The sequence below is a fragment of the Aulostomus chinensis genome, chromosome 11 (assembly GCF_037954235.1).
Source record: "Aulostomus chinensis isolate RoL2024-O1b breed Wild chromosome 11, RoL_Achi_v1.0, whole genome shotgun sequence".
Lineage (NCBI taxonomy): Eukaryota > Metazoa > Chordata > Actinopteri > Syngnathiformes > Aulostomidae > Aulostomus > Aulostomus chinensis.
The window spans coordinates 10,874,140-10,894,064 of NC_141330.1; the positions used below are offsets into that span (position 1 = coordinate 10,874,140).

At 42.3% G+C, this 19,925-nt stretch overlaps 4 protein-coding genes across 4 annotated transcripts in view; 2 read left to right on the forward strand and 2 right to left on the reverse strand.

The window, feature by feature from the left end:
• Positions 1 to 442, forward strand: part of itga10 (integrin, alpha 10) — a 25,671-nt gene extending 25,229 nt beyond the window's left edge. Inside the window, exon 30 of the mRNA XM_086218379.1 lies at positions 39 to 442. Coding sequence (XP_086074505.1) covers positions 39 to 92 — 54 coding nt within the window. The 3' untranslated portion in view covers positions 93 to 442. The remainder of the gene's footprint in view (positions 1 to 38) is intronic.
• polr3c (polymerase (RNA) III (DNA directed) polypeptide C) lies at positions 324 to 5,957 on the reverse strand. The gene is made up of 13 exons (XM_086218380.1): positions 5,816 to 5,957; positions 4,263 to 4,409; positions 3,836 to 4,100; positions 2,768 to 3,078; positions 2,595 to 2,699; positions 2,324 to 2,497; positions 2,187 to 2,238; positions 1,923 to 1,983; positions 1,687 to 1,837; positions 1,154 to 1,255; positions 1,025 to 1,074; positions 786 to 935; positions 324 to 694 (listed from the first exon to the last, which is right to left on the reverse strand). Exons 2-13 carry the CDS (start codon positions 4,407 to 4,409, stop codon positions 610 to 612), a joined length of 1,653 nt encoding a protein of 550 aa, XP_086074506.1. The 5' UTR covers positions 5,816 to 5,957; the 3' UTR covers positions 324 to 609.
• rnf115a (ring finger protein 115a) lies at positions 5,958 to 14,386 on the forward strand. Its single transcript, XM_086218391.1, has 9 exons — positions 5,958 to 6,094; positions 9,845 to 9,903; positions 10,512 to 10,566; positions 10,771 to 11,054; positions 11,191 to 11,259; positions 11,357 to 11,429; positions 11,513 to 11,606; positions 12,616 to 12,731; positions 13,189 to 14,386. Exons 1-9 carry the CDS (start codon positions 6,017 to 6,019, stop codon positions 13,294 to 13,296), a joined length of 936 nt encoding a protein of 311 aa, XP_086074517.1. The 5' UTR covers positions 5,958 to 6,016; the 3' UTR covers positions 13,297 to 14,386.
• Positions 14,265 to 19,454, reverse strand: gba1 (glucosylceramidase beta 1). Its single transcript, XM_086218381.1, has 11 exons — positions 19,077 to 19,454; positions 18,783 to 18,974; positions 18,561 to 18,707; positions 17,537 to 17,670; positions 17,218 to 17,390; positions 17,050 to 17,139; positions 16,832 to 16,979; positions 15,876 to 16,100; positions 15,329 to 15,492; positions 15,094 to 15,210; positions 14,265 to 14,994 (listed from the first exon to the last, which is right to left on the reverse strand). The coding sequence occupies exons 1-11, from the start codon at positions 19,147 to 19,149 to the stop codon at positions 14,889 to 14,891; spliced, it is 1,569 nt and encodes a 522-aa protein (XP_086074507.1). The 5' UTR covers positions 19,150 to 19,454; the 3' UTR covers positions 14,265 to 14,888.
• Positions 19,455 to 19,925: the final 471 nt, after the last annotated feature.

The window sequence follows — 19,925 nt, forward strand, 5'->3', positions numbered from 1 at the left end:
GTGTTACGAACAGAATATGACTCTTCATCTCGCCTCAGCTGGGGTTCTTCGCACGCAAACACAGAGGAGAAGAAGAGAACCATGAAGACTGAGCCCACTATCTGCTGCCATGTCAGTTATTTCATGAGCACTATCAGTCAAGCACGTTTCCAGGCCCAGAGAGGATCGTGGGATGTGACAGACAGGCGCCTCCAGGACCAAAGGGAGCATCACGAGGGTCCAACAAAAAAGCACGACCCACTACGTCTCGGGTCGTGAGCACTTATGTACATAGTCTTTTTCTAATTTTAAGGAAAAAAAAAAAAACCCAAAGTGTATTAAATCCCAGTTCTTCTATTTAATATACAGACATTTTCATGGTTTTTACATTTCAAACAATGGCTGCATCTTATCTTTGTGTTAGTTCTTTAATAAAATTTTAATCTGTGAAAAAATGGATTCTCATTTATGAATGCCGACAGAGTACATTGAATAAAAAGAAGGAAAGTAACAATAGTTTTTATTCCAATCTGAAATTAAACATGGCAGTCAAACTATATAACAGCCATAGTCAAAAGTATTTATACAAACACCTATCACATGGAAGCTGGATGCTCACAAATTTTACCCTCAACTACCGGATGAGGCGGTAGAGTTGATGTAGGATTCTAGCAGAAAGATGGTTTCATCCACCTGGTTCTCAGCTGAGTCTAACCTGGAGAGTAAAAGGGAGGAGAAGCATCTTGAGTATGAACACCTCTTTTCCAGGGGTGTGATTTGTATAAAAAGACAATTTTATCTTTTACTTGTTTGTATGAAGACGTAAGGACTCCAACTGCAGCTTTTCGGGAGCGGTGATCATCTCCTCAACCTCCGTCAGCTGTTCTGGATCAGCTCCGCTGGCCTGCAGGGACGCCAGGATCGCCTCAATCCGCTGGGATTTCTCCAGCACGCGCCTGTCAATCAAACAGAAATCTTACTGTGTGACACATCGTATGAGAGATGCTGCAGTCAGACAAACTCCAGTGACTAAGGATACACTCACTTGCTGTTGTTCATCTCAAACAGGCGTCTGTCTATGAGGTTGGCAACCGTCTGCACAGGAAAAACAAGGCATCAGTGAAGGCGCACAGCAGCATGAACACACCGTGACTCTTCATGTGTACAGCTTTACCTTGTAGCAGTTCTGAAGCAGCATTCTGGCAGTGGAGAGTTGGTTGACAGTGTAAAGATAGAAGGTACGAGAGGGAGCGAAGTCTGGAGTCTTTGGGATTTCCTGCAGATAAAGAAATATACTGATTGTTCAACGAGAACATAAAGAAGATGTGGGTTGTTCTCTTATATTTGATGACTCAAGTGGAGTTCGCAGTTCACAATTTTAAAATAGTCCCATTTAAAAACACCCTAGTTTATAGTCTACAAAGCAACAGAGAATAAGAGATTGGGTCACAGTCTTTCACAGTTTTCAGTTTGCATCTAAAATCTTGCCAAAGTAGCTTTTGGGACCTGATTTTTCCTGCTTCCCATAAAGTCATTCATGTAACTGCACTATAAAAAAGATTTTTGAGATACTTGAAACTTAATCTGTACATGTGATTCCATCAGAGAATGCTGTCTGTTGCATTGTTTTTGTCCAATTTGCCATGTCAAGCATAGAAAGAGTCAAGGTCTGGTCTGGTACCCTTCTATGTTCAAGTGAACACCTACCTGCAGCTGGACCAGGTTCTGTGAAAGCAGCGTGTAGAGCATGTCTTTAGCCTCCTTAGCTGGAATCATGGCAAAATCCTCCACCTGCTTCTGTTCCAGATGACGTTTCCTTAGCAGCAGACGGAAGATGCGTGCTGATCGGGATCCAAATCTGGTGACAAAGTCAAAGTGACTCATTTAATGAATTCAAAAAAAAAAAAAAAATCCACAAGAGATATAATTAAATGCAAACTCACCTTTCTTGGACTGCAGACTCGAGTGTGGCCCGTGCTAGGTTGGCCAGAGCTCTGTGCAGATCTGAGATGTGAGTCAAGAAAATAATCCATGCGCTGGGCCTCGTTCATGAAATGTTTTAACACACAAATATGTTTTGACACATTTGCCCCTCAATTTAGACTTCAAGACAAGAAATAAAGCCTAATTGGGTTTTTTTGAACAATCTATTGTATAAACCAGAGGGAATCCTTGAGTAAAGCCTTTAAGTAAAAACAAAAAGATACTGACGACGTACATCCCTCCTCCACTTTCACCAGCCTTCCCCACAAACTCCATCTAAGAAATAAAAAGGACTAAGATATTTTAAAATATTTAAAAGCTAAAACTGGAAAATGGAAATTTGGCATGGCAGAGGTTGTACCGGGTCATCCACCAGCAGAGAAAGGTACTGGTCTAAGATGGGTCTGGTGATGTTGTAAGTGCTTGGCAGGGACCTGAAAATCTCGTTGGCCGAGAGGGGCTTGGTGTAGGCGGCCGTGGGCGAGGTCGTCACCTCACTCATCCTCAGCATCGTCCTCACGATCTCGCTGCTGGTCTGGGATGAAAACCAATTTAAAAGATGAGCAATCACGACATTCTCTTTTATTGAAATAGAAACACATTTTAAGCCTGTTTGTGTGTGTAAACCAGACCTGGTCCAGTTTGTTGGCAACAGAACTGATGATGGCTTGGTCTCTGAAGTGGAGATGGAACCTCTCAAAATTCACCTGCCAGTAAATCCCCTCATCCCCGTGCGTCTGAGCAAGAGAAACATATAAGAGAGCAGCAAACATGGCAGGTCATCTGACTTGATCGAAACACGCACCTCTGAGTCCATCCTGGCTTTCTTTGCATTCCTTTGCTCTTCTCCATCCTCAGGGGAGAGCTGCCTCTTTCCCCGCCCTATCAGAGTCACATGAGGGACCTTGTAGCAGTCGGGGAAGCTCTCAGGTGAGGGCAGCGCTGTGCCAACAGGTGCAGCAGGAGTACCGGGGGAAGCAGGAGTGGCTGAAGATGCCGAGGTGGCTCTGTCTGTTGTTCCTGCTCCCGCCATTGGGGGGCAGCGCTGAAGAAAATGTGTCTCCACCAGTTTGGAAAAGGCAGAAGTTACTTCACTGTAATCCATGCTGCGCCCCTCTATGACAAGAAAAGAAGATGGCTACAGTGAAAATGGTTCTCCAACCCTTGACATAAATCCTACTTTCACTAATGGCTGCTTTATGTAGGCAAAGGGACATACACACACAAAAAAAAACATGGGAACGTCAAAAGTCAAAGTCATTTTCTTACAAAACTTTAGTTTCAATATTCAAATCAACTTCTAAAATCTCACTTGTTAGAACTTCTTCTACTAAAAAGGTACCATGATTCGAGAGGTTTACATTTTTTCCTTGTCACTTGCTTCTTTCCACATGAACTTTATTTCTGTTTTCTGGCTCCAGGATCATCTGCCAAAATCAGATTTTTTTTTAAAGTTCCATGACTCTTGTAAACCTTGTAGGAATATTTTCATTACACGTGCCCTGAAATGTCTATACAATAAAAAAAGAGACAAATCTATGTCAAACCGTGCTAGCGTGCGTTTAACTAAACTCAATGGAAAGCTTCCTGTACTAAACTAAATAGATAAAGACTGACTGAAGAGATTTTTTCTCCATTATTCTTAAATTAACCAATGTACTCAAATATTCAGGTAGTTGGGAAGCTACTTTCAATGACTTTTTCAAAATTTTCTGGCTTTTTTTTTTTTTTTAAGTATTCTAAGTCCTAAAAAACTTTTCTGTTTTCTAATTCCATGACTTCTCCAGGTTTTCCATGACCCATATGAAATAGTGTCAAGTTGTAAACCCAATTATAGCTTTCAGTTGTAACCTGAGAAAACTGATATACCGACCCTCCATGGTCTGTGTCAGGCGATCGGCGACGGTCTTAACAGTGCTGCTCATGTTCATGTGACCTCTCTGAAGTAATTCCTCTATGATTAGTTCTCCGGTGTCACCATACAAGGTTTTAGCCGTGTAGATGTAACGTGGGTAACGCAAAATTCTTAGAATCAGATCACAGCTAGTCCGATACTCCGTGGGGCTCCCGGGTCCTTTGCGGCCTGAGGAGAACACACAGGTTCCATGTTGTACCAGCACACACAGGGACTTTTTCACCTGGAGAGAAACACAAAAGAAATGTTTTATTATCACAAGAACAAGGCAGAAAATCAAATTCAATCAAAAATCAGAGCCTTAGTTTTTGAGATAGCTAACAAACAGAGTCTCCAGTGTACATCAACACATTGAATCCAGAAATAGTGAGAGTGGGAACGGTACCAGGTCCAGGGAGATGCCTGTCTCGTGAATGATGGTTCTTAGACCCTGCGCTCCATTTCTTAGCAGGTGTGTTCCTACTTTCTCCACCACTTCTCCAAAGTGTTCCCTCAGCAGGAGGCTACACAGACGCACCTCCTGAGCCGTCATCTACACAGACAGAGAGGAACACGCTCACATTAATTTTCCTCCTTGATTCTTCACCCTTCATACAATGAAGATCAATAGCTGCATCACAACTGTAACTTTAATGGAGATACCAAGGTCTCTGCTCCCAACATTTCATTTGAAAGTCATGTAGAAAGACGAGAAAATGATTTCTCAGATAAAAAAACATAAGTAAGAAGCTACCAAGCTATGTAGGTGTGACTGTGAGTGTGAATGGTTGTCTGTCTCTATGTGTTGGCCCTGCGATGGACTGGTGACCTGTCCAGGGTGAACCCCGCCTCTCACCCATAGCTGCTGGAATAACAGGAACAAGTGGAAGAAAATGGATGGATGAATGGATTTCTTTAATATTTCCAAAACAGTTGGGGATGGCCATCAATTTTATATTTACCAAATTGTCACCTTAAAGACTAAAATGCTTTACACTGTAGATTTTCACAAACATTGGAGATGGGCTATTAGATAAGAAACACTGGAATAAGACGCAAAAATATGACTTAATTCACATATTGGATATTTGAATTATGGTGCAGAGCTATGATCTAGTTAACTGCTTTGGAATGCATTCAAGGCATTTCAGTGTATTTTCTGCTTTTATGATAAGAAATGAGTTTGGTTTATTACAGCCTCATCATGTAAAAAAACAGAATTCCAACAACGACAGCAGTGATAATAATTAAGACGTGGTATGGGAATCAGGGTTGATATCAGATTATCTTGCAAAATGAATAGAATTGATGACTACAAGCAACCAAGCGGTAGTCCCTAGGGCCAAAGTGAGCTGCCTGGCCACTATTAATGCTCTGTACAGTAAATTATTTGAGAACAATAATGATTTGATTAAATGTAATTTACTTTTAGAACATGCACAGAGTAAGCACAATTTCAGTTTCTGGAAATTGCAACACTGACAGAAGAGTCCCATCAGGCGAAAAGCAGAACCGATAACTCTCATGTGAGTTGATATTATGCTTTAGTAGTGCTTACTCCCCCAGAAATTAATCACCTAATCCCAATTCAACAATACGGCGGGGTCTCTTGGTGGTCAGGGATATTTGCCTGCTTCCCCTAGTTGTTAACGCAGACTTGCGTGCAAGCAGACCACGACTGTAAAATTGCATGATAGAATTCAGAGATCCAATATTTGTAATTAAATAAAACGTCGCTGACAAACCTGCTCATCACGCACTGATATTTATGAGCACATTATTATGATTTAACAGTATGTAAATGTGTGTTACACAGCCTGTCATGATGTAACATGAAGACATGCAGTGATTATATTTAACCCCTGGGAGCTAACTCTGACTCAAGTTACTCCTGAATCACGTACACTGACTATTTACAGTCGTCACACTCAGTTTGTCTGTTTAACTGTGCTCACAAACCTTTTTTCACTCCCTGATTTCATGCATCCCACAGCTTACACACAAGCGGCTTCACGTTGTCAATACACGGGAACTTCCGCTGTTGGGTTTCGCTGGTTCGGATTAGCTCAGCGGTGCCGCGGTGCATGCTGGGATGGGGGCGGGCAGGTGTCGTCAGTTTCTGGAGGACCGACGTCAGTGTTTGTGCTGGTTTTGGGGAAGATGGCGGAGGCTGCGGCTGTTCCCCCGCATCGGTTTTTCTGTCACTGTTGTAAGGGAGAAGTAAACCCCAAACTCCCGGTAAGGGTACTGGTTTTTTCCTCCTGCTTTTATCACATTATCCGGGTTCATACATGCGGTTGACAAGTCGCCGTCTTGGCTGGTCACCGTGTGGTTTCGCTTGCTTGTCACTGCTAAACCCTAGCTAGCCTGTTAGCAGTCAGCGGCGTTTGTTGTGAAGTCGCTAAATAAACTCGTGAAAACAGTTAATGGATTTAGCAGATATTACACATAAAAAACTCATTTCTAAAGACTTCATTAGTTTTGCATGTCAAAGAGAGTCGTGTCAAAATACTGTGCTGGAAGCGCTAGTTTGACAGCTTTGCATGTTTGTGTTTTTCCACAAAAGAGAGCAGGAACATTTATGGTTTTGCCTTGATTTTTTTATGTTATAGATATTGTCCGCAGTTCTCATTGAATGTCACTTCAACCTTATTTTCGTTTTCAGTTCGCGTCTCTTTTGAAAAACATTGTTGAGTCGGGGATTTTGAGTGGAATGATAAAGAAGTTTGTTTTACTTTCAGGTTTAAATGCAAAAGTAAAGTAGCACCTAACTTAATCATTCCAGAGCCAGGATGCATCAGGGAATATACCGTCATTAAAAACCTGGTCAACTCATTGCAATTTGAAAATGATAATGATGTGGCCTGAGAAGGTATGGAAAATGAATCCTGAAAGTTTAGGAAAAGGTGTTTCGCAGATATTTACATATTTAAATAAGCCATTATGTAGTTTTACATGTGGCAATTAAAATTTGCCACAAAGACATTTAAAAGTAATAGTAAATTATTGGAAATTTATTGGAAAAATTTTTTGTGGTGTATCACACATGTATTTCAACTCAAATCATTTTATATGGAGTTTGTTTATTAGCTACACTAATTTGAAGTCAGCACAACAGCACCCAAAGAAATTTAAAGGGAGCTGAATTGTTTGGCTATGTATAAAAATGTGATCATAGTTGCCAGATCCATGTCTGACCCATAATCTCTTCAGTGTTTGTCCTTATTTCTAGAAAAGGGAGTATATACAGTCAGAACAGTATCATACCCAAAAAAGAGAAAAAGAATGTCATCACAACACCACAAGTATAATTCAACAGAGGGAGTCAATAATATCGCTCACGTACAAGTTTAATTTGAGGAGTGAGAGGTAAACGGGAAAAAAGCACCATTTAACTTTTAAACAGACTTGTCAGACTCAAACAATTGGATTCCTTATGGACTCAAAAAATCTTGAGTCAAATGTCAAATCTTATTAAGCTCAAGAGGCTGTCCTATTAGATTATATAAAAAAAAATTCATTTACTGTCATTCCATTAATTCAGTTAACCCTCTGTCAAATGGATGTTTTTACAGTTCAAACTCTCATATGGAAGAGTTGATCGATTTGTAATACTTACAGGTATTTTCCTTTTTGGAGAGGTTGAATGTGTGCCAAGACAAAGTAAAATAAATGTTGAATCACAAGTTGATGAATACAAAAATGTTGTCAACATTTCACACATGAGGATTTGAAGGGTTTCCTTGCTCAGATGATAATCTAATAAATATCACTGGTTGTTATTTTAAGTATATAGACCAAAGGATTCATCAGATAATCCAGGAAATACTTTACTGATTCAATAATGAAAAATGATTTGAATAATAATTTCTATCCTAAAACTGAAACACTCGTTCTAATGCTCAGCTACCCTGACTGAAAAAGGAGGGGCAGTGTATCCAGAGTTTTGAGGTTAGCAGATATTGCATCAGTTTGTAAGTGAATCCTTATTTTGATGGTTTGACATTGGGTGATTCCAGGCTGCCTGGTCACTCACTAAACTGGCCTGCTTGTCTCAGACAGACTCGATCCTGTGGCATGTCTTAACTGAGCCAACAGACTGCGACACCCACTCTGCTACTGTGCTTCAGACCATATCTTTGTCACGTATCGATCTCTATAACAGATAACTGACACACAACTTATGCCATGCTGCCGCATATAGAAGGATTTCACAACCAGTTCTGCTCATGACCTTGATTTTAACTCTAAATTTTTATGAACTGAGCTAAAAGTCTAGTCAGAATGACACAGATATAATTTAAAGGAGCTGATACTTTTCTCAGCCATATTACAAGTATATCTCTCATAGGGGTGTCTGTGTGTGTATTAAAGGGATTATTAATTGATTAAATGGAATGCTGTCTGAGGTTAACACAGGGCACAGCTCATTCTCCACATTAGTAGTTGTCTTCTTCCTGTTGTAGTTTTTGAATCACTCTACATGCGATGAGGTGTGGTTGGCAGACCAGCTCTTCCACCTGGGTTACATTCAATCATTCACACTAGCCATGACTCCGCTGGACAGCAGAATCTTTATGTGTTACAACATGATTCCTGATTTGCAGCATAAGAAGAATCACAATATAGATAAGGACATTCATGTGTATGGCACGACATTTCAAATGCAGTACATGTAAAACTGGAGTATCGCAAGGCTGCATGCGATTGTCGTGGCCTTTTACATGTTTTACAGGTTACTTTCTCTTCTTATGTTGAATACAAGGTAATACATAAAACTTTGCAAATATGACATCTGAAAAATGAGGTCATCATTTGAATAGTTGAAAATATTTTTTATCAAATTCAGTAATTTCAGGACCTCCACGTGTCTCTGATTGGATTAGCTCGTTAAAACTTGCCGTTAGCAGCAGACACCACGTCTAGGCTGCAGGACTGTATGGTGTCATCGGGGAGCTTTAACAGCAAACAAGCATTACCTGACAAATGCATTTTGTTGAGCACCGAATTCTGATTTAAATCTCAGAATTCAGTTTCATGCATTTGAAGACACACTCGACACCTTTTGTTCCTTGCAACAGCGAGACATCAAAACAGTGAATTAAATTTGATGGAGTGGCCTTCGAAATTGGAAGAAAATAAGTGCTTGGCATTGTTTTAAAAGGTGTAGGAACAAACATTCCCGCTGATGTCATATGCTAGAGCAGTGAAACCGTGGAGGAAGGTGATGTGGTGTTGATCGAACGCATTTTGAAGAAATTAAGGAAGGGGCATGTACTGTGCACTCACTTGAAATGACAGCTGCAGACGTCATTTGGCTCTAATTGTCCCAGTCGGTGTCTCCTAGTGTTACTCTCTATTCTTGTCTTTGAACTTGAGCTTTTGAAAATCTACACACTAAACAAATGTGACTGTCACTGAGCACTGCGCAGTTCTAAATTATTCTATACTACATTTCAGGACATGAGTTACTGTATGTCGTGTCAGTGTCATGAAAGATACTAAAAAATGTTTGAAGTATTGAACAGAACAATATAAACAAGAAGAAATACCATTTTCAGCATCATACTGATCACGCAGAATGCTGTTACAAAACAGAAATTTGGTCACTCTTAGCGTAATGAGCGAAAGGTGTAGGAAGGAATCCTGACCTTGTTCAATTCTTTTGCATGACAGCACACTTTTCCACATGACTCTCCCATTTTTACATTACCACAATACAATTAAATCATTGTGATGATAGAAAATTAAAGCAAAACTTTTGTGATATTTGATAAAACCCTTCTGTCATACTTTTGAGTTGAGATTTTCTTTAAAATGAGAAACATTTACTATTATCTAATTATTTATTCATCAGTTGAATATCTTTTGGTTTTGGCCAGTTGGTTGAATAAATCAATATTTATCCTTAAACATTTGATAGGTTTATTCAAGGGTTAATCATGGAAATTACAGAACTCCCTGCCCTCTCTCTGACTCTGTCCTCAGGAGTACATCTGTCCAAGATGTGATTCGGGGTTTATAGAAGAAGTAACCGAAGACTCCAGGTAATAAGCTCATGATGGAATCTTATCTTGCATCCCCACACAATGACCTTCATTTATCATTTGAGCGTGGAAACTGGCGCAGATTTGAGTGTAGGAATCATCAGGTGTGATTTATGGAACCAGTTGTGCCCCGCCGATCTCAGCGTACAGATCTGGTGTTGCTTAATGTGACGGCTGAAAACAATCATCATTTGAATATCACGTCCCAAATGTTCTTGGTTTAGGAGCCTCACTCCTCAAGTTTATGACAGAGAAGATTAATCTGGCCGAAATGAGGAACTTTGACTTGGAGATTGAAGGCTTCGCATCACTAGATTTATTTGAACACATTTTGACAGCTTGAAAAGTGAGACAAAAAGGAAGTTGGACCCTTTTGCAATGTGTGCACATCAAGCGGAGACTTGACATAAGATTTAATCACTGTCACCTTACATAGAAGTGATGGCACGCTCATTTCCAGGTGTCTGTTCTTTGATAAATGAGGGCCTGTTAACAGATGCCTGTTAGAGCTGTTGATTCCTCATGCTTTTCACAGGAGCCCAGATGTTCCTTTTGTAAGCAGCCCTACCTTGATATTGCCAATAATTTGTCTGTTCCGTTTCGCTCAGTCTCCTAGAGGGCGGCACCAACGGGCTAGATGACACAACCACACAGTTTGCAGAGGTATGACCTGATCAGGGCAGTGTGCTTTCTTTCTCTGTTGAACATGTGTGTGTCAAACATTTTTCTCGTCTCCTTTGGCCTCAGTCCTTTATTTCTGAACTCTGTTGTCATTCTGTCATCACATGCTTGCTAGTCGTTCCTCTCTCCCGTTAACTCAATATCTGATTTTTCATCTTCCTCCCTCCTCTGTCCATCTGCTTGTAGCTATGGCACCTGTTGTTTTTGGAACGACCATTTACAACAGATAGCGACAACCCTGACTCAGAACCCCGGCTCCCCGGGGGGCGCCTGGGAGGTCTTAGTGACCTGGGAGGGTTTGGAGGTGGACCCATTGGGGGGTCTGTCCCAGCAGGCCTAGGGGGACCCTTAGGGGGTTCGCTAGGAGCTGGAGAACACTGGAGGTCTGGACGTTCTCCTCGCCTGTACAGCCAGAGGAGATACCGATCCAGAGTCAGCAGTAGGCCGGACCGCTCGCCCGCTGTGGAAGGGTGAGTAACACTGGTTTAACCCTCCTACTCATCCATCTTCTGGCCACTTTTTCTCCATCTTGCATGCTCCTACTAGTGATAATGACAGTGCTATTTATGGGCTTACAATCCTAAATGTGCTTCTTTTCTCTCTAAGGATTGTACAACAGTTTCTCGCTGGTCTCTTTGCTGATTCTGGTGTCCCTGGCTCACCTCCTCTCTCATGGTAATATATAAATGTCACAGCGTCTGAATTACAACCTCTCGATGTAAAGTATGGTTATTTCTTATCAAGTTGTTTTGTTTGTCTGGGTGTTTTTCAGGACAGGAATGCTGCATTCAAACCCAGGAGATTATGCCTGGGGGCAGGGAGGGTTGGACGCCGTGATAACACAGGTACACCACATGTAATCCAGCTTCATACTAAAATAATATTCTTGCTGTGGTCTTAATGTAATTCACTTTACCTATGTGTGTAGTTACTAGGTCAGTTGGAGAACACAGGACCTCCCCCAGCAGAGAAAGAGAAGATCTCTTCTCTCCCAACCGTTAATATCTCTCAGGAACAAGCAGGTCAGACTCTCATCACCCCTTTTGTTTTCCTGTTTCTTAATTCTCACCTTGTTTTCTTTATTTCTTGTTGACATACAGAAGTTTGTGCTGGCAGTCTAATCCTTAACTTTAAATTTGAAATATAAAGTTGATTAAGCACTTTAGTTGGTCTATTTGTAAGTCTGTTGTTAAGCAAGTCTGTAAACTGCTCACCAAATTCACAGTAGATCTAAGCCAATTTAAAGTGTTGCATCATTATAACTTGTTCGCCAGGCTGTCAGTCTGTATGCTGACTTGTGTCCGTGTACTCACTTATAGCATGAAAACAGTAAACAACAGCATAAGCAGCTGAAATAAAACTTTAAAAAAAACATTTTCTCAGTGTTGAGCAATGAAACTTAACTTTAACCTTTTTAGAGACAGACATTTGTTCAATAATGTGTGCTTTAATAGCGAATTCGTTGTACTGGGTTAGCACTAGTTGGTGGGGTAAATCCTGCATTAATGCATAATGTATGTATCAAGTATTATTTGGCTGAGTGGGTAGTCATTACATGAATGCACGCTCCTCTATATCAAAGTGCAGCAGTTGAAAACAACACGAAAAGGCAGAACTCTTTTGGCAGGCTGGTCTTTCACCTCCCCTGTTTCACTCCCAGCCCTCTTTTGATCTCTTCTTCCTGACTTGCTCTTTTCTGTGTGCTGTCCTATTTCACCACTGAGCTGTAACCTTCTGCTTAAGCTGCCATGCCGAGCTTTTTCCAGGCTTTTGAAAGCTGACTTACGGTAGTAAATGAAGCTTTGTCTTTTTTTTCCCTTCTCCTTCTTTTGGGTCAAGGAAACATTTCAGTCAATAATGAATGATGGCACACCTTCATATTCCTGCTGAGAAGCTGTTTATGTTAATCTGACCTGTACGGCAATTTTTAGTACAAGATGCGCTGAAGCCATTATCAAGTGACTCTCAATTACAACACTTTAGTATGGATGTCAGTTAAACAGTGAAATCTATCGTCTGTCTCCCCTGCAGACTTTTGTATGGAATGTCCGGTGTGCAAGGAAGACTTCGCCGTGGGAGAGCCTGTCAGACAGCTACCCTGCAACCACTTCTTTCATTCAGACTGTATAGTACCATGGCTGGAAATGGTGAGCTTTTCAGACAAGACTCACGAGTTTATGACATTATTGCAACGAATGATGTGATTTTAACATCACCACAACCATCTTTGCACCGCTTCTTTCCTCTGCGTGTTCAGCATGATGATGTTTACTTTAATGTTTTAATGTCCTGCGTAACCTCTATCATCTTAACTGAGCTACATGTTAGCAACCACCTCAGTGATTAAATGTTGTGTACTGATGTCGTACAGCAAAATATTTCAAATATTGTAAGCTATTGTGATTAAGAATTTACTATATATATTGATAGATAGATATAGAATTTACTAGAAACCTATTCCAAAAAGCTTAACTGGATAACTGAAATGATTTTAGATCAGTGTATTTAACTTGAGGAACATGTAAAACAGTAAGTGGACCCTAAGATCCAAAACTCTATATTCAAACCACATTGTGAGAGAACTGATGTGTGTGTTGTCCGCAGCATGACACATGTCCAGTGTGTAGGAAGAGTTTGAATGGAGAAGACAGCAGCAGCCAGTCCCCCTCCCTCTCCATGGACCCTCGCACACAGGAGAGATGGTCCTTCTGAGACGCCCACTGTCTCAATCCTCAGCTCTCCTCGCCTACATCCAGCAGCCCACCGAGAAGACAAAAGGCTTCTCACTTTCCTCTGTTCACCTTCTGTTGCAGTCATAATCATGTATGATTTTTTGTTTTTGTTTTTTTGTATTTTTTAATGCCTCTCTCCTGGTACATGTACACAAATACCCAAACACACGTCTTAACCTGCAGTTGAGATCTGCTCGGTCTCACTCCTTCTCTCTTTTTGCCTAATAACAAACCAGCCTAGAATGATTATAATGTCTTCTCTTTATCCACCCCTGGAGCAAATGCCCCCTCGTCCATCTCTGGAAATGCACTGCTGCAATACACTATAATAATGGGGAAAGCTGCATCGTGTACCGCACCCTCTTGTCATATGATTCGCTGAAACCTGCAACTGAGCCCTGTATGGCCTATGAGAATACTGCAGGGGTAACTTTGACTCCTGGCATGTACAGGGGCGGAACCTAACATCACAAACCACTGAGCTATACCAGCCCTGCAATAAATACATTTATGAAGGGCATGTCAGTTTTGTGTCAAAGCGACTTTGTTGGAACTCTATGGTTATTTATTTTGGTGGTATTTTGTTGGATTGCATTGCTGACGGTGTTCATGGTATTGTGTTCACCCTCTGCTGTGTACTCTAATTACAAGATACAGGAACGTTTTAGAAGAATGATGTTGAGTTGCTGTTAAACTGTCGCTAATGGGAGCTGTGACATTGAATGAAAGCAAGGGATGGAGCCTTACACCTCTTGGTCTCCTATCTAAAAAAAACATTTTACCAGTAAGGGAATCAAAACTAGCCCTTCAACTAAATTCAACATACTCTTCTGGGTGTATATATTATAAGCAGATGGCATCCCCGTGTCATTTTATTCCTCTGTTTGACTCTTCGTTTCACATTTTTATTGCTTTTTTAATGTAAATAAGTGTAGTCCAACTTATGGTTTGCAAAGGAGAAAAAAAAAAAACATGATGGAGACACAAATGTGAAATACCTGGTTATCAATATGTATATTATATATGAAAAAATGTCTATGATGTATTAATAAATTGACAGAAAAACTTTATCATTGTGTCATTCTGTTTTATAGTATCAAACTTGGCATGGAACATTTTAAACTTCAAATGAAAGGGAATGCGAAGGCTCAACCAGGTCAAGAATGAGCTTATTAAGAATCAAAAGATTAAAAAGCAACGGCAAAACCCAATTTACAATTTATGTACACAATATAATCGCTTCAGAGTTGTGAATTAGAACAATTCAAGCATGTTAACAGAAACTCAAAGGCACCAGCTTTAGTCTCAGCACACGTCCTGATGTAGATACAGTTGTTAGTTTCATACCTTCATCGACCAAAATCAGTAAATCAAAAAATAAATTCAATTGAGTTGAGGTTACTTTTGGTTGCAGCAGGTTAATTTCTGTGACATCACACAAAATAAAACAAACATTTGAAAACAATTAATAACAAAATGTGCAGCTGTCAGCTGTGATAGCGAAGATGTTTCCAGTGTTACGACTTTGTGATGTTGATGTGAATCAAACTTCTCAAGAACTTGAATCCATGATTAAACTGTGTTCCAGGCAAGTGTGAGTAACGAGTGAGCCGGAGCAGTGGAGGGGATGTAGCCCACCGCTGGATCCCAGACTTCAAACTGGATCACTGATGATGTCCTAAGAAAACACACAATCGCGCAGACACACACACACACAAACACAGAGTTTACAGAATGAATCAGTGGCATGTTCGAGTGTGTTTCACTCACACGGTACCTGTTGAGCACGATGAGCACTACTGAGCCATCTTGCCTGATGAAGGCACAAAATTCGAGGTTTGTCTTTCCACTGGCGGACACACCCACTCTCTGAGACCCCTCCCACAAGAACTTACTGTGTGTGGAGGGGGGAAAAAAAAAAAAAAAGATCATTTGACTGGATCCGATGTGACTGATTCCTTCTAATGAAGAAAAAGTCAAATATGACAGATCACGCAAGACCGGATCAGGACCTGAAGTGTGCCATGCTGTAGAAGGTTGGCTGCTTGTAGAAGATGTCGTGTTGTGCATCCACTATTACCGGGCTGTCGACAAAGTTTTTAACCCAGTTCGGCCCACCAGTCTGGTCCAACGCCAGGTTCCAGTCAGTCCAGCCCACCACATAATGATTTAAGTCCTGCCATGGAGAGAAAACACCCACAACTGAGTATACCTAATCTGTTCTTTGAAACCTTGTAGTAGATGTGTTGGACTGGCGCCTGGTGTTTTGTTTACATGTCACTAGGACACAACGTCTCTCCTGATTCTCTACATTTCCACACACTGAAAGCAGCCATGTAAAATGAATAGAACGAATCCAAAACACCAGTTCCAGCTTGCATGGAAAGCCTGCAGGCACTTTCTGAAGAGAGTGTAACCGAGCCTGACGACTAAATCTGCAGTGCAGCATCGAAGAAGGTGACTCACCCTCCTGGAACACACCAGCGACTTGTCAGATCACACATCTGTTTCAGTGGATCTGACTGAACAAGCATTACCCTCATGCATAAGAGATCTTACCTCTATGATATCATGAGCGTATTGTTCAGCTCTGTCCCAGCTACCCAGCTTCACCCCTCTATCCGTTGGCTTCCAGCCAGCGCATGCCTCTGTGCCGAATAGGTAGTACTCAGGGTAGAGGTGATGGATGACTCCCAGGCTTATCTCAGCCGGGACCAGGCCGTCCATGTACCAGTGGACTGCCACACCATGAATGTACCTTCCTGCTTCAACATCACTCAGGACCTGGAGGGATGTTAATGCAGAGAGGGAAGCACCAACAGGTCTTGAGAAAGCAAAACTCCCCTTTTAGAATATTCTGCCTTCTTGAATAGATTTTGTTCTTCTACCTGAAGACATGGTTTAGACTCTGCTTATGAATAACAGGCCTATCTCAGCTACAACAGGAGACAAAAGCCTTTTAATCTGGTTGATTGCCATGAGGCCTTCAGACAGCTAGCCCATCTCGGATATCCAATAAACCCAGACTGATTTTAGACAGTCTGAACCGAAATAAAACAAACACAACAAATGAAATTGCCTGCCCAAATCAGATTTTTGGCACATCCATAAAGTATTTATGTTTTTTTAATGCTGTTGGTTTTTGCTTGTTCAGACTGCAGCTCTATCTCAAATTAAATATTATCTCCACCCCCCCCCCCCCCCACACACACACACACACAAAAAAGGTTTTCCTGCTGCCTCAACAAGACTCTTCAGTTGATCAGTTGGAGCCTAAAATGTGAGACTACAGCTGCTTCAACACTGAAGGAACATTCAGTTTTCTCCCAGCATCTAAACCACACCAACAAATTTAGGCTTGTGTTTTGGGGCTGCTAATGAAACTTAGTAACTGCCGAGCACAACCAGGTTTTAGTCTATTTTAATTTTATATTCAGAAGTTACTGTAACTTCCACACCTATGAAGCCTCAGGTACAAGAACATTCCCCGCTCTCAGCATGTCCTTGGGACTCACCAATTTAGCCCAATAAGGCAGGAGCAGACGGTTGTCATCCAGTATGAGGATGTGTGTGTTGGGGAATGATGAAGTGTGCAGGGCCGGGCCCAGGTCCAAGGCCACCCAGTCCCTCTGCTCCTCAGGAGTGAAGCCAAGAGCCTGGAAACTGCAGTCACACAAAGATATTTTTCACTTACTAATGCAATTAGGGAGCAGTGGAGATGTTTGAGAGAGACCTGTAGTTTGTTATCTGTCCTGCAGATGGTTCGTTCCCTGTGGTCACTGCCCAAAAGGTCAAGTTATATTTAGCGTATTCTTCAAGGAACCTGGCAGAGAAGAACCGTCAGAATGAATCCCCCTGGTGTCAACATGTGACGTCACATCTGAAGTAAAGCAACTGTCACCTGATGTAGTAATGAGCCCAGGTTTTATACTCTTTGCCCCCTGGATGGCCCTTCAAGGAGCCCTTTCCTGTGAGCGCACTGTTGGTCTTCATCCAGGCGGGGGCGCTCCAGGCACTGGCCAGTAGGGACAGGGGGCCAGGAGTCAAGGCCTGGACACGCTGCAGGAGAGGGATCTATAACACAGAGGAGGAGAAGTGATGAGGGTATGTGTTAGTGTGTGTGAGAGAGAGAGAGAGAGAGAGAGAGAGAGAGAGAGAGAGAGAGAGAGAGAGAGAGAGAGAGAGAGAGAGAGAGAGAGAGACCCAGTGAGGACAGACACCTTCAAATCGATGTCCTCTGGGGCCAGTGTGAAATTGCTCAGGCTGAAGTCTCCATGTGAGTCAGCATAAGTGTAGAGACGGGTGGAGAAGTCACAGCTGGCCATGGGGACACGCACCACATTGTAGCCAATTCCTGAGACACACAGACAGACAGACAGACGGACACACACACACTAGTCATAAAACAGCAGAAGTCACCATATTAGGAGTAGTCAAGAGTCTGCTAACACAGCTGCATGGTTCATTTGTGTGCATTTATTAAAGCATGACATAAAGCTCCATCCATCCATTTTCTTCCACTTATCCTGTTGAGGGTCGAGGGGGGGCTGAAGAGGCTTTCAGGTGAGAGGCGGGGTTCACCCTGGACAGGTCACCAGTCCATCACAGGACCAACACATAGAGACAGACAACCATTCACTCTCACAGTCACACCTACGGTCAATTTAGAGTATCAATCAGCCTCGTCCCCTCTTGATGTCTTTGGACTGTGGGAGGAAGCTGGAGTACCAGAGAGAACCCACACAGGAACAGGGAGAACATGCAGACTCTCACAGAAAGATCCCGTGCCCAAGTGGGGACTTGAACCAGCAACCTTGCTGTGAGGCGACAGTGCTGACCACTGCACCACCGTGCCACTGACATAAAAATTTAGCCTTTAATAACTCAATAAACATGCTGCTATCAGTCCAAGGAAGGTTAAATCTGGACCTTTATTTTTTAAATATTTTCGTAGTAGTTTAGCGAGTACTTTCATTCATAATTTTGCAGGCAATAGTAATTATAAATCAGTCATAGATTAACTACATTTTACTTCAATTTGTAATGCTATATTCACATCTTAATTACTTTCCTTTCAGTGCCTGTATTTGTGATTAAGTATTTTTACTGGGTACCATTAAGGATTTTTTTTTTTGGATCCACAGTAGTCAGGAACGCATCCTGCAGGCCCTGCATTTCCCCTGCTGTATTGTTTTTCGTTTGTTTTTCCAGTAAAGGATGTGAACACTGCTCCCCCACTGGTACCTTCACTGGAGAAGTACTCTCTGAGCAGCTGGTCCTGAGCTCCAGCAGAGAGCGACATGATGTTGATGGCTGCGGCGTCTGTCATAGCGCCGCCAAATCCCCGGATCTTCTGATACTTCTGAGAGGGAACGATGGTCAGCCTGAGCCCTGGGGGAGACACATGGACTGAGGACATGCTCTACACACTCCCCGTCACTTCTGACACGTCCTTTACAGCCTCACCTGCTCCGGTGGAGTTCACCTGGACCAGACCCGAGCCTGCCTCCAGCCTCAGGCCCTCCCCGCTGCTCAGGTAGGAGCTGAACCGGCCCAGCGGGGGGAGAGACACGGACCCCACACTGTCACAGTATGTCGAGTTACACTCGCACACCACCGAGTCATGGCCGAAGTGTCTAGCGACACATTTATTGCGTCCTAGGAGAAACAGTCACAAGTTAGCAGGGAGGTTCTAGAATGCACACCAAGTGGAGAACAGGTGTGTGTGTGTGTGTGTTTTTTTGTTGTTGTTTTTTTTACCTGAGGAGGGGCTCACGCCTGACGAGATGAAAACAAGGACCACCAGAGCCGCTTGAGGCACTGACAGCCCCATTTTGTTCAGATGCGACTGGTCCCGGACCGCATGAGTGCCAGGAAACACTCCGAACAAGTTAGCATCAACACCACTGCTCTGCTCATCGAGTTAACACACACACACGCACACGCACACACACACACTCACACAGAGCCGCTACAGTTGTGTCCTTCTCAGCTCTCTAGACTCGATTACCTGACTTTAAAAAGTTCCTACAGAAGTTCCGGCGTCTCCGGGTGAACTAGAACATTTACACTGAACCGCTCTCTCCGTCATACCAGCATTTTCCGGGCTGATCGTTTATTTTGGGACAGTCATGTGACCCATAACATGTACGGATGTGCTGATACCAGATTCTGCCATCGGGTGGTGCCGTTTTACAAAATGATGTAGGGGGATCTTTTTTTTCAAAATTTTGGAACCATTATTCATGTTGGTAAACATGACGGCTTGGCTGGAATCAAACAGAGGTAAGGAGGCTTCTGCACATCTCCTACTAGTTTATCTACTTCCTTCACAAATGAAGAGGGTATTTAAAGTAAATTCCATGTACATTCAAAACTGCTCAAAGGTCAGATTACAGGTGGTTGTAGATAATAATTTACATCATGTTACGGAGGCAACATTCACCTGAGCAATCATAAAGCTGAACGAGCAAACATGATAGGGTCTTCGCCCCGGAGTGCCACTGGGCTCAGGCCCTAATAAACAGACATGTTCCTGCCCTGTGTTCTCTGAATTGACTTATATGGTTGGCACGTTACCCTATCACCACATCAGGGCTTTGCCATCAT

Bases quoted from the DNA above. Each gene is read 5' to 3' on its own strand.
- polr3c (XM_086218380.1), bottom strand. From the start codon at position 4,409: ATGACGGCTCAGGAGGTGCGTCTGTGTAGCCTCCTGCTGAGGGAACAC. The intron at 1,256-1,686 runs GTAGGTGTTCAC...CTTTATCTGCAG, and splicing joins AGAACCTGGTCCAGCTGCAG to GAAATCCCAAAGACTCCAGA. The intron at 695-785 runs GTAAAAGATAAA...TTTACTCTCCAG, and splicing joins TTACGTCTTCATACAAACAA to GTTAGACTCAGCTGAGAACC.
- rnf115a (XM_086218391.1), top strand. From the start codon at position 6,017: ATGGCGGAGGCTGCGGCTGTTCCCCCGCATCGGTTTTTCTGTCACTGT. The intron at 10,567-10,770 runs GTATGACCTGAT...ATCTGCTTGTAG, and splicing joins CAACCACACAGTTTGCAGAG to CTATGGCACCTGTTGTTTTT. The intron at 11,055-11,190 runs GTGAGTAACACT...TTTCTCTCTAAG, and splicing joins CGCTCGCCCGCTGTGGAAGG to GATTGTACAACAGTTTCTCG.
- gba1 (XM_086218381.1), bottom strand. From the start codon at position 19,149: ATGGGGCTGTCAGTGCCTCAAGCGGCTCTGGTGGTCCTTGTTTTCATC. The intron at 18,975-19,076 runs GTAAAAAAAACA...TGTTTCTCCTAG, and splicing joins AGGCGTGAGCCCCTCCTCAG to GACGCAATAAATGTGTCGCT. The intron at 14,995-15,093 runs GTACCGTGTGAG...GTGTTTTCTTAG, and splicing joins GTGCTCATCGTGCTCAACAG to GACATCATCAGTGATCCAGT.